This window comes from Limulus polyphemus, unplaced genomic scaffold (assembly GCF_000517525.1).
Source record: "Limulus polyphemus unplaced genomic scaffold, Limulus_polyphemus-2.1.2 Scaffold487, whole genome shotgun sequence".
In the NCBI taxonomy this organism is placed as follows: Eukaryota; Metazoa; Arthropoda; class Merostomata; order Xiphosura; family Limulidae; genus Limulus; species Limulus polyphemus.
The window spans coordinates 394,422-410,919 of record NW_013666097.1 but is presented as its reverse complement, the minus strand read 5'-3'; the positions used below and the strand labels follow the sequence as shown (position 1 = coordinate 410,919).

At 30.5% G+C, this 16,498-nt stretch overlaps 1 protein-coding gene across 9 annotated transcripts in view; it reads right to left on the bottom strand.

Annotated features, from left to right (window-relative positions):
• LOC106458567 (CLIP-associating protein 1-A-like) overlaps positions 1 to 16,498 on the bottom strand; it is a 199,705-nt gene that overhangs the window by 15,114 nt on the left and 168,093 nt on the right. For all 9 annotated transcript variants that reach the window (XM_022384825.1, XM_022384827.1, XM_022384830.1 and 6 more), the window contains 6 exons: positions 15,359 to 15,454; positions 12,917 to 13,066; positions 8,760 to 8,843; positions 8,071 to 8,177; positions 2,516 to 2,629; positions 78 to 245 (listed from right to left, as the gene is read on the bottom strand). In XM_022384825.1, coding sequence (XP_022240533.1) covers positions 78 to 245; positions 2,516 to 2,629; positions 8,071 to 8,177; positions 8,760 to 8,843; positions 12,917 to 13,066; positions 15,359 to 15,454 — 719 coding nt within the window. The remainder of the gene's footprint in view (positions 1 to 77; positions 246 to 2,515; positions 2,630 to 8,070; positions 8,178 to 8,759; positions 8,844 to 12,916; positions 13,067 to 15,358; positions 15,455 to 16,498) is intronic.

Sequence of the window (16,498 nt, the reverse complement as noted above, 5' to 3'; positions counted from 1 at the left end):
TGAAGAACCTATGAAGTATACCTTAGTATGAGGATCATCCTTATAACTACTATAATGAAGAACCTTATGAAGTATACCTTAGTATGAGGATCCATGAACATCTTAGTGAAGATATCAGTGACACGTTTAAGTTCCTCGAGGCTGAGCATACGTGATGAGCGCAGAAGGGCACATAATCCTATAAGACCTTCTTTTCTCTCTGACCAATGGATGGACCCTAAGTTGTAGATTATTTCTGGCACATCCTGTTAAAAATGGAGTCTTTAATCAACTTATCAAACAAATAATTCATGTGATTTGAACATAAAAGTAAGCTGGATGGCAGTAAAAAGTTTACTGGATGGCAGTAAACACTTCTCAATTTGATTTGATTTCAAATCAAATTAACAACTTAGTTAACATTTAAGTTAGAAGGTTCGCAAAGATTTATTATTATTTTTGTTTGAAACTTTCTGGGATAAGAGCATCTTATTACATCTTATTAAATATGAGATTTAGTGTGAACTATAAACACTGATAGTTGTTTCATATTTTAATAGACTGCTACATTATAACTGAACTTTTATAAATTGTTTTTAATCAAATATGCAATACTGTTATATAAGTTATGTACAGTTATTAATACAGAATGTTTAATAAAAATAAGAAAGATCTACATTCCACTGTTACTTTGCGTTGTACAAATAAATCAAATGATAACCATAATTTGTGGCTTTAACCATGACAAAGCAAAAACTGTGGTTAAAAATTATGTCAATCATCATACTCAGTTCATTGATGCACCAAATGGACAATATTGTGGATAAGTCATGTGATCTGATATGCACACAACTGGTCAGTCAGTCTATGCTGTATATAATGGTCTCATCAATCCTGTTGCAGTTGTCATTTTCCAATCAATCAATGAATTTAAAGCTCTAAGTTGTCCACAGACTTGGCTAAACATCAAAGAAGACAGCTGAATGTTTTATTCTAATGGGTAGCCACCAGATGAATGGAAGCAGATCTATAACAGGAAGCTGTTGTTGCACATAGGTTGCAATAATCTCAAGTTATCATTAGTAGTGTGAAAACATTTCCAAATCAACAACACAATTTCCACAAATCCTGGATAAAATAAACAGCATCATCCTTTACACAAACAATTGGCTGATATCTGTTGATTATAACTTCTCACAATCATAATGTACTTGCTCCAAGATTAACTGAAACTGGATAGTGTCAATGTACACTTTACAGAGCCAGTCTGTATGCCACCCACAAGGGGGTACAAAACAGTATATCTATGATTCTGCCAAGAACATTCCTTTGGAAAAAATTCTTGACACAGATGTTTGCTCTGTCATATAATTTAATGGATGATAATACCTACCCACACCATGCTTTAAAGAACTGCTTATGTATTTCTTGAAGAGGGGATTTACCAAATGAAGTGACTTGCACACTCAGGAGATTTCAATACACTGAGCGTGTATGGAATACTCTTAAGAGATGCAACAGATCCTATCAAATGATATGACATCACTACCACGTGGATAAACAAGTGCTTCTACCATAGCTATCATTCAACAGCCTCTTCAAAGCTTCTTCAGTGGCTTTGGGCTGGTATCTTCCATATCTTTCCGTGCCTCACAACAAAATACCCATCGCGATTAAACAAAATTAAGCACAGTGGCTACTTCCACATCTGTTTGGCTTAAACCTTTTCACTGCACAGGGTGAAAAGTTTCTGACTATCCCGGGTTGTCTTTCAGGCCTTAAATTTTCTTTGAGGCCTGAAAGATCTGAAACCTAAATTACTGCCACAGATTGTTGTTGTTATCAAATGATTTCAGACACTAAATATGATGTGTAAACAGTTTTCCAGAGGAATGGCTGGGGATACCTCAATACCTTACCTGGATTTAAATTCTGGATTTAAACATGCAATATTGATACTAGGCTGCCTTAGCCATTTGTATTGACCTCATACCCTAATGAAGAAAAATGTTATGAATTGCGAAGATATAAAGCCACCTCTATCAAGTGTTTATTTATTAGCATTGATTGAATGAACAATAACCTTCATTTCATATCAAATGGTAAATTACCAGATAAATGATTTACATAAAATAAAACACTGCATGAATAGAAATCTTGAGGGCATCATGCATGTTTCACTGTTAAGAATGGACAGTCAGTAAGATTTCAAATAAAATAAATTTCAGTCAATTAACTCCAATCTGTTTTATTTGATTTCACATACACAACCCCTTTTTCTGCCAAAGAAGTGTCACATGTTTTTACTCAGAGCATGCAGCTTAATTCTTTTATACAATGACTGTTTTTAATAATATTATCTTACATTTTGGGAATTGGAAAACTTCAAAAGTATCATCATTTTTTTTTTGCAGTTTTAGTCATTATATTATAAAACACCAAATGCTTATATTGAAACAGTATGTAACTTTTATAAAGAATCAATAATAATCACTTTCTCAATAGAAAAATTTGCTTCAAATAGTAAGTAACTCACGTCTATGTGACGCCCTCCATAGGAGCTGAAAGATCGGTCTGAACATACACTAGAAGTTTCACTTTCATCCGACTGGTCATCAAATGCACTGAATCTTCTCCTAGAGGAAATCCTCTGTCATAGAAAAAAAAACAACAGTTTCATCAGAAGTCTGAGCTTTAATAATGAAAAATATTTGAAATCCCACCTCTGTTTTTCTTTACATTAACTTGTTAGGGCATTAAAGATGTGATTTCATAATGCATAAAGACACTAACCCTAATACTGTTACATTTTAACTGATGTCTTACATATACTGACAATAGTAATAAGCACTGAAGGTGTTGTAACGAGTCCTATCATTTGGCAGGTTCATTTTGAATTTTTTTGAAAAACAATGCCAAGTCAAGTCCAAGTAACAATAACAAATTTGTTTATTTCTTTAATAACTTTTGCTACAGGCTAAGTTCACTTAGACACAAGGCCTAATACACTAATAATGTTTAACAAAAGTTTTCTGGATTGATAAACCTGAATATTTCTTTAACTTCATTATCACTGAACTAACTGCTTATTCATATTTACAACTAATGTACTCATGTATAAATATTAGTCAAAGTTCCTCAATCTAAATGTCATGCTAACATTGAAATTAAAACTTTGAAGAACAGCTTACAACAATATTAGAATGTTTCAGTGATTATAGCTAAATCAAGAAGAAAGGTTTATTCTGTGACTTGTAGTTTTGTTTTCCTTTTATTGGAGGATATTTCATACCAAATTTAGAAAAAAATTAATTAACCAAGGATTCATAAATAAATACATGTTGATAAAAATAAAGAAAAATATATTTACACATGCATGTATTGCTACATTAATTGATTATTTATATATATCAAAATATACTTGCTGTTTCCTACATTTACGTATTTATTTATTATTTCTAAATTTCTCATTTTCCAGAGAGCTGTGTTAATCAAAGTTAGTGGGTGGTACTATTTCCACTACTGGTTAGTCCACCATGGATTGACAATCAACTGTTAGTGAATGAAAGAATGAAATTATGTTTATTTTATGCAACAAATAAATGTGAAAGTGCATTTTTAATTTATGGTTTGAAATTTGTGCATTACTTTTAGGTGTATGTTAAAGATTTTCCAAAGATGTTGTCCTAATAATTATGTCTGAATACTGTAATGTAGGGTTATGATGAGGCTCTGTTGGTTACAAATTCACCACAACCAACAAGACTGATTAAAAATGTGGACTGGAAGTGAATGTATACGCTACCTTTTTATATGCTGTTTTTTATGAATCTTGTTTGAATAAAATTAATGGTAAAATAAATGAAGTAAATGGATGGAATAGAGTAATAAATCTAATGTTCAGCTGCCAGCAGGCATTGGTGAAGTACATTTTAAAGTGTAGTGGAAAGGTTTGTTTGTTGAATTTTCAGGCAAAGCTACTTGAGGATTATCTGCACTAGCCATCCCTATTTCTGAAGTGATAGACTAGAGGGAAGGCAGCTAATCAACACTACTCACTGCAAATTCTTGGGTTACTCTTTACCAATGAATAGTGAAATTGACAATCACATTAAAATGCTCCCATGGCTAAAAAGCAGTTACTTGAAACATCACCATTTAAAATAAACATGTTCTTTCTTCAACTTTGTGTTTCGATAATTATTTTACCTTATTTCCCATACATCTAGATGGGTCTATTGATTGCAGTGCAGCTCACTCAACCAATGAAACTGAAAAATATGCGGTAACATGAACAAATGAAATGTTATTACATCAAAGGATATAATGCATAGGCAGCTCTCAGGGAATACTGTAGAATGTATAACACCCACAGAGGTCCTTGTTCCAGCACCGCTATGCATAAGTTCATTACAATTTTGAGGAGACAGGCTGCATAGCAATGTAAACACCTACTGAATCTATTGCTAAAGCCAGCCACGCTATAGAGGAACAATCCATCACAAGTGCACGGGTGCAGCAGTGGACATTATGTCATCAGAAGTCTGGACTTGCCAATTTCAACTGCTCTTAAGGCTCTTCAGTCAACAGTCTTCATGCAGGATGCTGCCTCTCTGCGTATTGGTAACCACGTGAAACACATCATTTTACATCACTTTCCTCGTGAATGGTCATTATGCTCTGTTTGTGGGGGCTACTTGCAATTATGTATGTACAGTGAGAAGCCTCGCACAGTTCCAGAACCCAAGGACACAACTGTCCGAGAAAAGGCCAACAAACACGATGATATATAATTGGTTGCATTCTGGATGCTGGAGGATCACACTTTAAACAGTTGCTGTGATTGATCAGATATTAAACCATAGTGGAGCTCCACATGGCAGCATATGACAACTATGGCATTTGCACCCATATGAGACCCCAAAATTCCCCTGTGCAATTTCACCTTCTCATAATGTACTGTTTGTGAGATATATCACCTTGTACAGAGAAAAAATATACAGAAAATAAATTTCTTTTCACACAATAAACTTACACAAGTCATAATAAAAATGTATCATACATACAATATGCCTAATTGGAAGTATATATATATATATATATATGTAGGTGTTGATTTGAGTTTAAGAGGAGAGTCTGACCAGTAAAGAATAAGACACTGATAGAGTCAACAGTCATCACTGGCATTTGCTTTATAAGAGTGGCTGCTAAAATAAACATGAATGCTTTCATTACCATACTGTCATATTCTTTCGTTCAACAGTAGGAGACTGTCAATGCTTGGTGGAAATAAATAAATAAATGAATTTAGCAACACATGCATATATTTAAACACATTTTTCTTTTTTTCTGTCAATATTCATTAGTTTATTTATTTATTTTTAATTTGTCCAAAGAATTTCACTAATTCCCACCTTGTTTGTGTGAAAGTATGTTTCTATAAATATACATAAATAAATAAAACACATATACATTTACTCAGCAATTAATTCTCCTGAAAGAACGTTTGCAATAAATTTTTATTCACACAATATTTTTATGGTTAGAGGATGGTACCATATTTGTCAACTGTAAAAAGTTAAAAAGAATAATTTTTAAATTATTATTTAATTATTATTAAAAAAGAATAATAAAAGGTTATGCTTTATTTATTTTTATTCACTATGTCACTAATTGTTCCTTCCCTCTCGTATACATAAAACTCTTCTGCACGTAGGACTACCAAATCTCACAATAGTATGAATTCTGTGGGCTAAGAGAGTTAATTAAAGTTAACCAGAGGTTTTTTTAAACATACAACAACAATTACACACACAACAGTAGACAAAACAAAAAATAGTAAATAATGATTTATCCAATTTCAGTTCTGTGATACGACTTCCTGCTATTTCAGGATGTTCATGGGTCAATTAGGGATTCTCATATAACTTTTATGCATCTTTGCTATGCATAAAAAATACCTCTAGTGATTGACCTGCTCCTTCCCCTACTGCAAACTGCAATCATAATTGATATTTCACCTAAGACTCCAGAACTATCATTAGGCTTAAGCTACAACTGAAATCACCATCACTTGTTTTATTGTCATGAAATGTGGGTGTCTTATACCAATACAACATCCTACAAGTAGTGTAAATTCAATTAAAAACTCACACTTATGTGAAAAGAACAGTATCTTTGACATCATCTAACATTCTTTGTTTTCAACCATAATGGTACAACAAACAGATGGAAATGATACTAAAAGGCTTTGATGTCAGAATAGTAATTGAGTTTAAATTTCAACTGATCTCAATTGAAATTGCAGTGTTAAAAAATACTTAAAAAATCATAAGAAATGCATATCTCTTTCATTTATCTTTGCAGTCACTGGTATCAGTCATGATCACATCCAAATTAGCTACATTTGTAACATGCAACCTTGTGTTTGCAAGTGTGCTCTGGAGAGGCAGGTGTTTCAGATATACGAAACAGCTGGCTATGTCCAAGAAGCTCAACTTGTACATCGTATATATATGTAAGTAGCTGTAGAGAGTCTGAGATTGGCAGTGTGGATTCTTATTAGATATCATACTACAAACTACCCATGGATACAAAAAAGTTTGTAGTAAACACTATTAAACATTCTTACATCAACTGCTAAACAGAAAGAAAATTACACATGTAGTTACTGATGAACTTATTCAATGTAACTTTAACAGTGTGATGAACTACTTATAATTATTATTCTTCCAGCATGTCTTCAGAATTCCTCTCTATAAAGGCTTTGATTGGTCACTTTTAAATATTTAAAAAACTTGCATATTAATATGTGTATATATAGAAGAAACATTTGATTAAAGTATTTGTTTTATGTTTAATTTTAACACTGACTCTCTGGGTCAAGTAGAGTTGGGTTTGCTAGGTCAGTCCTGACCACCTAATTCAGTATTGGACCAATGCTGCTGAAATTAAACCAGAATAAATCTTAACTTATACTGAATTCAAATGTGTGTTATGTTTCAAAAATGGCATTAAGACAAGGATCATATAGTTTTGTTGGTCCCAATCTAAAGAAAGCTTTAGTAAACACCTATTACAGGTGGGTTTTTTTCAATACTCTTTGTGAACAGGTTTCTAATTTAGTCATGTTTTTAATATTAAAGTTTTACAGTTAAGACACAGTACTTATTTCCACCACAATAAAGGATGCATTAGTATCATTGTCTTCTCAAAAAAGGTACTTTAAAGGGTGATTGTCACCAGCACATATTTGTAATAAGTACATTAGAATACTCTGTATTAATTTCTCTTAAAAGGATGATTGCCACTAGAATGCATTTATAATCATTAAATTTATATACTCTGTTATTGCCTCCTAAAGAGGCTACTTTGAAGGATGAATGTCACCAGAACATATTTGTAGTCAATACATTAGTATACCCTGTATTACTGTCTCCTGAAAAGGCTACTTTAAAGAGTAATTTGAAGGAAGATTTGTAATCAGTACATTAGTATACTCTGTATTATTGTCTCCCGAAAAGGGTAATTTACAGGATGACTTTTACCAGAACATACTTGTAATCAAGAGTTACCAATGATAAATATGAATGCAATTATGTGGAACTTATCCGTCTTAACTTTCTATGACTTGTAATAACTAGAAAACTAAAGTGTTATGGGGATCCTAATTCTTGTTTGGAAAGAAATTGTTAACACTGTGAAATAAAATAAGAAAAATTAGTATGCTTGTTTGTTGTTAAGCATAAAACTAGACAATGGACTATCTTGTGCTCTGCTCTCCATGAGTATTGAAACCTGATTTTTAGCATTAAAAGCCCTTCATGCTAAAAACTGTTTAACTAGTTACTCATTTAGAAGGATTTGGGTAAGAAGCATCAGAAGGCAACAGTGACATACCTAAATTGCAGAGTCACTGTGGGATGGAACATAAGTCAAAAACAAAACTGTTTAACTAGTTACTCATTTAGAAGGATTTGGGTAAGAAGCATCAGAAGGCAACAGTGACATACTTAAATTAAAGCAGGAAGAAACACACATTAAGATTTACAGTTAGCATGCATATTCATGAAATCAAATAAATTGACTTACAATGTATGGATCATAGTTGACTCCATCACTCACCAAGGCATCAGCCATTGCTGATTCCGCCTCTTTACTTTGTTGGAGAATTTTTTCTGCCATAACTGGTGCTGAAGCTATAACAAGAAAGAAATAAATGTTTTCACCTAGCAACTTGCTTATATACACAGACAATTACTTGGCTAATGTAATAATAGTGGAAAACATAATGGGTGATTTTAACCCTCTGAAAATAGCCACCAAGTTACATGGGCAATAATATATCCAATGTATAAAAAGATCACTCACCTGACCAAAAGTTGGATATTTTATAATTTATTAAAATTTTTGATACAAGTTACTACAGACAATACATATTTGAAAAACAGACTGCACATTTCATATAAAATAATTTAGGGATGAAAATCTTTTCTTTTAAAGTTTAGACATTTTGACTCATAACAGTCATGCTGTTTTTTTTCTCTACTAAACAACATTTCAAAGATTAATTTACTTTTTAAATGCTTAAAATAATATTACACTTACTTATGATTGTAGTTGGATGATGCCTTTCTCCTGCCCCAATTTAGGGATGAAAATGTTTCTTTTAAAGTTTAGACATTTTGACTCATTACAGTTATGCTGGGTTTTTTTCTCTACTAAACCACTTCTCAAAGATCAGTTTACTTTTTAAATGCTTAAAATAATATTACACTTACTTATGATTGTAGTTGGATGATGCCTTTCTCCTGCCCCAAGAAATGGACGTGACCTATAACTTCCACTTAGCCTTCGTTCATGCCCTTATTGATTATAAATTAAATCAAGATTAGTTTTAAATTTAAGGTACTGATTGGAAAGAATGAATGAATAATCTTCTTTAATTAATATTATGGTCACAGTTAAAAGGAAACAAAAAAGATTAATGCATTTGTTCTTTACTGTATATTGAAAATAATTCCACTAACTATTACAGCACTGAATTCACATTGAAAAAATATTTAAAACCCAAAAACAATGGGTTGTTCCAACTCATTAAATCAAAAACTGTTCTATTCAAGAGTAAAGTAACATTGAGGTTACAATCAGAGAACTACCTATGAAGTACACTGACTGTTATACTTTTCAGTAGTTTATTTCTACCTTATACAGTGCTACACATAAAATTTAGGATTTTTAAGTTGAAAAATGTGATGAAATATACACATCAGTAATATAATCTCAAAACTACTTGAAAGAGAACTTCAATTTAAAACTTTTGTTGTTGTGATCCAACTGACCAAATACGCTATCACAGTATTAAAGTGAAGAAGCCTTATTAACCTTACTGCAACAGGCTCCTGTATTATATGCAACCTCATAACAACCACGAAGCCGTGACGGTATACATACTATAACTATGAAAATATTTAATGTATCTTCATGAAATTTGACAAGCTTTCAGTAAACATAAAAGTCTTTTGTAGACCAAAAAATAAAAATTTGTAATGAAGTATTTATACAAAAAATTCTCTGTGAATATATGGAGTCAGTGTCAAGTGCTCCAAGTGCAAACAGGCTTCTCACTAGGGTCCGAGACTCTCAACTTTTTTTTTCCAAGAGTTTCAGTGAAATTTTCAAGAGTCCCAATAAGTATAATTTAATAAACTCAGAATGAAAAAGAAAAAAGCACTTCAGTATCAATGAAAAACTTGATTTACAACGTACACTACATGTTTACCTTCTGTAAGTGGAAAAAAGCATGTTAATTTTCAATGAAAAAATTAATTTACAATTTACACTATATGTTGTTTCCCTTTATAAGTGCAAAGTAATTGTCATAAGATTAAAAAATAGTTCTCTTCATCTGAAAATTTTCAAACATCATTTGCATAACCCCTAAAACTACCTAAATAAATATCATGTGTTTTTTTTTCTTCAGAAAAACTTTATATTTTATTAGTTTTTTTCTTTAACCTAACTTTATATGATGTCAGTTGATTTGACAAATGTCATAACCACTATAAAAAAAGTAGGAAATAATTCTAAATTCACTCTATTTTCTTTCCAGAATGACTGCAAACTCTAACAGAAAACTACAATTGTTTATCCTATGTAGTTTAAAGCTTGTAACAGCATACACCTATTTGTACTTAAATTTTATTGTTTTATTGCCTTTTGAACCATGTTTAACTACTATTCTCACCGTACAAATTACAAATCACATGGTGAACATGCAGCTCACATTACGGTATCGAATTACATAATGCATGAACTACTCGCGAGCATAACTCATAAAAAAATTTATTAATAATATTATTATTTATTTTGCTTTAACTAACTTAAAAAGTTTTTAATTTTTAAACTTAGCTACTTTTATAATAACAAATAAAGAATACACATCAAAAAAGAAGAAATAAAATACCTGTTTTCTTTTTGCTCTCAACTGTCATTGAAACTTAATCCTACTTTTTTTATACTAATGGTACTACAGCACTAATTATTTTATATTTAATTAAATAATGTACCTAAGAACATAGAATAATAACATGTAAAAAAACAGACAATGTCCTATAACTATCGCAGTTTTTCTTCCTTTCTAATTATGCAACAAAAGCCTTTAAAAATTCAGCTACACTCAATGATGTGTTTTCTGTGAGAATAAAGTTTGAACTGAAAGTGAAATAGATGACTCTCTGTATAGAAAACAATGTAAAGTAATAAGTCATTTGAATAATTAAAACATTAGCTTTCTACTTGTGATAAATATAGTATTAAGTGTCAGAGACAAATATTAGCAATTTGTGAAATAGGATGAAACAGGTGAGCATGGCAAGAGGGGTTCTGATTTACTAGTTTATGACTCCGTAACCAAATAAGATTGAAGGCAATAAAAATTATGCCTTGCCCGAGTAATAACTATATTATAATGATTAATTTATGTTAAATTCCATACTTCTCAGAGAGGTGGTAAACAAATTTGAGAAAAAGGAAGATCTATAGATCAAATGTCACAATTCTCATACTAGAGAAGATTGATATTTTTTTAATATTTATAAAATATTATAAATTATAAACTTAAAACTTATATAATATTAAACTTTGATTTATTAGCTACATTTTGATGCCAAGGTTATTTGAATACAATGATAATAAAGTAGTTTAATTTTGAATGTAACTCAGTAAAACTTTATGACATGCATAGAAAAGGGTTTTCATGTGGAAAGAATTTGCTCTCCATATAAGAGGCTCGGCAAATTTGACCAACCTTGTAACTCTGCATAATCATAAAACTATACATACTATAGCTTTGAATGTAACAAATGTATCTTCATGAAATTTAGCAAGCTTACAAGTCTGTTGTATACCAAAATAATAGATTTTTCAATAAAGTATTTTTAAAAAAAGACTTGTCTCTGAATTTATGAAGCTTTAAGTGAGTAAGCTCAAGTGCAAGGTAATTATCATGTTAAAAATAAAAATACTTTTTTCATCTTAGAATTTTCATATTTCATTTGCATAACCTCTAGTTTCCTAAATGAATAGTTTGTTTTTCAATAAAGCTATATTTTATCTTATTTTCTCTATTCAAACACTAACTGTAGTGAAATCAATGTAGGTTAAATTGAAAAGTAAAAATATATAAAATAAATTTAAATTACCCCTTTATAAAATAACTGTATACTATGACAGACAATTAGATACTATTTATTCTTACAGCCAAAGCTAATACTTTTCAAATCTTTGGGGTCATTCAAAATTTTGTTTTACAGCTTGCACTTAAGAGTACAGCAAAAGCAACTTATCATAATGGAGTATAGCTTTGTGTAAACAAAGTATTAAGTTACACCAGCATGAATGGTTAAATTATAATCATGCTTCAAACATCTATTGTGATGTGCATGTGAAATCATGAGTAATTTTTTTATTTAAATTTTATTATTTAATCTAATCAGTTTCTAATTTTTACATTTTAGTTACTTTTATAAAACTAAATAAAAACTACAAATAAAACACAAGAAACATTATTATGTGTAAGCTCTTGTACTTTTTAAAGCTTTTGTTCTCAAAGTCTCAACAAGATGTAACTATATTTTGGTAGGGTTTGTTGATGGTACATAAAGTAATTTTTATCCCTTTCAAATATGCAACTTAGGGCACAAAATATTACCCCCCCCCCCAGAAAAATACAATGTCCTAAAACCATTATAATTTAATTGGTTTCTAACTAGTCCATAAGTGGATAAAATAATTCTGTTAGCTGCTCGAGGTGATATTGGCAATAGCAAACAATGAAATAATTAAGAACTTTTGGAACAAGCTAATGTTATAGATAATTCAATAAATTAAAACTACCTATTTCTATTAGTTATAAACAATCCAGTAACAAATGACAGAGAATTATTGAAATTTTTTGAAAGGAAGCATGTTATAGAGAGAGATGTGAAAAGCGGGTTTAACTTTTTTGCGTATATCTCAGTAAATCAGAAGATTGGACTACATAAGTTTATATCATGGTTTAGCAATGTTTATACTATAGGTGTGTAATTTGTACTAAACTCAGAAGACCACATAGGATTAGAAAGCAAATCTAAAGTGGGCAATTTCCCGAGCGAAGAAGTATCATGTGATATAAACAAGTGAAGACTGATAATTATTTATGTATTTCTCTTTGAAATTCAGAAATTGAAACTTATATTAAAATTTGAATTATAAACTACATTTTGATCCAAGTTTACTGACATACATCGATAATAAAGTAGTTTAATTAAATTTGGAATTCAACTCTGTAAAAAGATTGTTACATGCACTGCAGATATAGGGCTGACACGAGCAAAAGTGCAGTTAAAATATAATTAATACACCATTCTTCTGGAAAGTAGCATTAAAGTAGTACCTCCATGAAGTGATCTAGTCGGACTTGTCTCTCTACTTGTTCCTGTTGCCATGGGAATTCCAGACTTCCTCCTTACTCGGCCAGAGGAACCAGCTTCTTGATAAGTATTGTAACTGAGCCTCGAAGAAGGAGACCCAGAACGGCTACTTGCTGGATAACACCACAACAGAGTTATGATTATATAACTATTTGACTATAAAGTTGATTCCAGAAGTTTTGTTGCTTATTGTACAAGTTTTCACATATAAATACAAATACAACATGAAGATTCACCACGAAGATAATTTTTAAAACTATTTATCATTACTTTAAATACTCTTTACCTTCATGCACATTTTCTCACTAGCTTCTACTTATCAATAATTTCTCTACAACTTATTAATACCAATTCAAAACACTAATTCCTTAAACCCATCTGAGGAGTAACATAACTGTGTGGACGATTTCAGAAAAGACAAATTGACAATCAATTTATTTATTAAAGAAACTAGGCAGGTTTTAACTTTTGGCTAATAATCATTGCATATTTAAAAAACAATTGTCACTCAATTATAGTCAACATATAAATATCTTTTATCAAAATATACAGTTTTCACAATACAGAATGTCTTGTACAATAACCTAATGTTTTGTGTTGTATGCCCATTTTTATATTTAATTTATACAATAAACAATATGCAAATTTTACAGAATGAAATATCATCACTGAGAAAATTGTATTTCTAGGTTTAGTGTTTCTGTTAAATTCCACCAAAGTTTTATTGTCCTCTAGTGAGTTTCTCATAATAAGATATTGTAATTACTTATTACTATATGCATTCAAATTTAAATCCAAAGTAACCATTTTTTTTATATGGCAAACTGGAAAAAACAATCATACAAACTGTTACATAAAAAAAAAGAAAACCACAAGCAAAACTTATACATTACCATCACCATACACTAATATTTAATCCTACATAAAATGAGATTAACAAAATATTTAGTAGATATGTAGCTTTAAAAGACATTCTGTTTGTAGTAATAAAAAGAGTTGCTTTAACATTCCAGTAAAACCTACTAAAGATTCTAAATTGAGGAAAGTTACTTTGGCAACACTGATTTCCTTACGGACAATAACAATATCATCATACACATATGTATTAATGCTCTTTTCTAAAAAAACGATTTATTTTTATTGATTTTATGGTGTATTATGTTCATCCTGGCCAAGTAAGCAATGGTTTAAAACAAAAATGTTTTTGCAACATATGTACATTTCTAACTGGCAGCTCAAATCATCTAGTTGAGAGTATAGTGTTGAAAAGTATTACCAGTTTCACTGTGATGTTTTATTCTCTAGGTTTCACACATCTAAAAAGTATTAAGTTACAATTCCAAGAAAAAGTTTATTGTATGAAATTAATGAAAAGCAAAAAGACAATTATTCTTTAAGTCTATCTGCCTAAGTGCTTATTCTGAAAATTTCTTGATACGTGTAATTATATTTAAGATGCAAAACCCAGTCATGGTCCCAACTGATTTTTGAGTGTAGATGTTGTAACATAAATGATTCTGTGTATTTACGTTCTAAGGAAGAGGTAGTGTTTGAGAATTTATGTGGAAATGATATATTTGTAGTCAGTAGTCCATGGGTGTTTATGTAATGTTCTACTACAGCACTTGACGTATATGGTCTTCGCGTGTTCTGAAATCTACAAGTGCAATTTTTGTTTGAAGACTCCTACGTAAAGTTTCCACATTTTTTAGATATTATTTTGAACACTATGTTTTTATACAATAGTTCTTTTAAACCTACTTAAGCAGCTAAATAGAAATAAGGAAAGTAACTGGGTTTTATATTTTTGAGTACATGAATTTTTTCTGACTAAACATGTATACACAGTGTTAAAGAAGAAATGTATCTTATTTTGCATACATTAATTCCCAACTACTTATCTTTCAGAACTGTCAATGAAGTATGTCAAGCTACATTAAATCTTATAAAACTAAATATGTAGTACTTTGTTACTTATTTCTAATATTAGAATCAATGATGTTGTTAATTTACTATAATTCAATGCAAACCTTTGCAAATGTTTTCAAGTAATGTTTGTATTCTTATGCAAGTTTAATTAAGAAATTGTTGTAAGTCAGTTTTCCTCAAAAACAATAACCATGACAATATTTTCACTATATGTTTCAGTCAGTAATATAATTTTAACAAGATTTTTAAACATTTTCAGCAGACTACAATTTTTGACTATTGGTTGTTGCAATATTTGAACTTGTTAATTTGGTCTCTACTCAGTACTATAGAACATTATCCATTAATACTGAATAGTTTTTCAATCTCCTTTTATTTAAACAATTTATAAATAATTGCAGTTTAAAGTTTAAATCTCCCCAGCAATTTCCCATCGATAACTACGATTCAAATACAGTACTGACTAAAGTACTTACGCTGAGACTGAGATGCTCCCTTTGCTCTTGAGCGACCTAATCTCTCTGGTGAGGTGAGGGCAGTAAGGGTGTTATCTCGGCGAGAATCACGCCTTGCTATAAGCAAAATATAAGCCAGTTTTTATAATTTCAACAAAAATACATTTAACTGGTTCTTACTTAAAATAGTATATATAAAATTTGCTCATCTTAACTGTATTAATGAAAACTTTTCATAACTTGAGCTACAGTGTAAATAAGTTATCACCTTTTTCTAATTCCTACCCAATTTTTATGCATCCATATTCATGCTTGCAACTTAAATAGAGTTAGAATATACCATTTTAATTTTAGGAAGCACCCACCATACAAGAGGTTTGGGGTAGGCATCATTTCATCTCTAATGAGAATATTTTGTGTGTCAATTTAATATTTTGTAATAATTTTCATGACATGTAAAGCTAATATTTAGTAATAATTTTCACTGTAGGATTGTGTGTAAATTTCAATAATAGGTAGTAATAAAAATAATCAAATTGTTAATATTTTTTCAAATCATAAGTACCTACATCTTTCCATTTTGAAAGCTAGAAAAATTTGAAGTGTTTTTTCTTTCCCATATAAAACATACAGTGCTTGCATAAAGTAACTGCTCCAGCGAGTCCAATATTGGAACTGTTATAAATAGCTTACAGTACTTTTGCTTTTGCTTCTGTTGTATTAGAAAGTGTGTTAAAAGTGAATTACGAAAAGTATTTTGAGATTTTGGGGGGAATTCTTCATTTATAACCAATAAGAACAGCAATAAGAGACAGTTTAAATACCCAATTGGAAACCACTGCATATTTATTAGGTCATCAAAAAGTTAATGTTGCTTTTTTTTAGATGAAAAAACCTGTACAACTTATATATCAAAACATTTATTAAATGAAATAGTCTCCATTCTTATCAATGATGCTTTTTCATCTCACAATCAGATTATTAATGCTCTGATTAAAGAAATCATTTGACTTTGAAGCAAAAAACATGTTGATGTCCTCTACCACTTTCCACAGTTGCAAACGTTTTCCTATTAAGATGATGTTGCAGTGAACAAAATAGATCGTAATCTGATGGTGCCATATCTGGAGAATATGGTGGGTGGGAGAGAACTTCCCAACC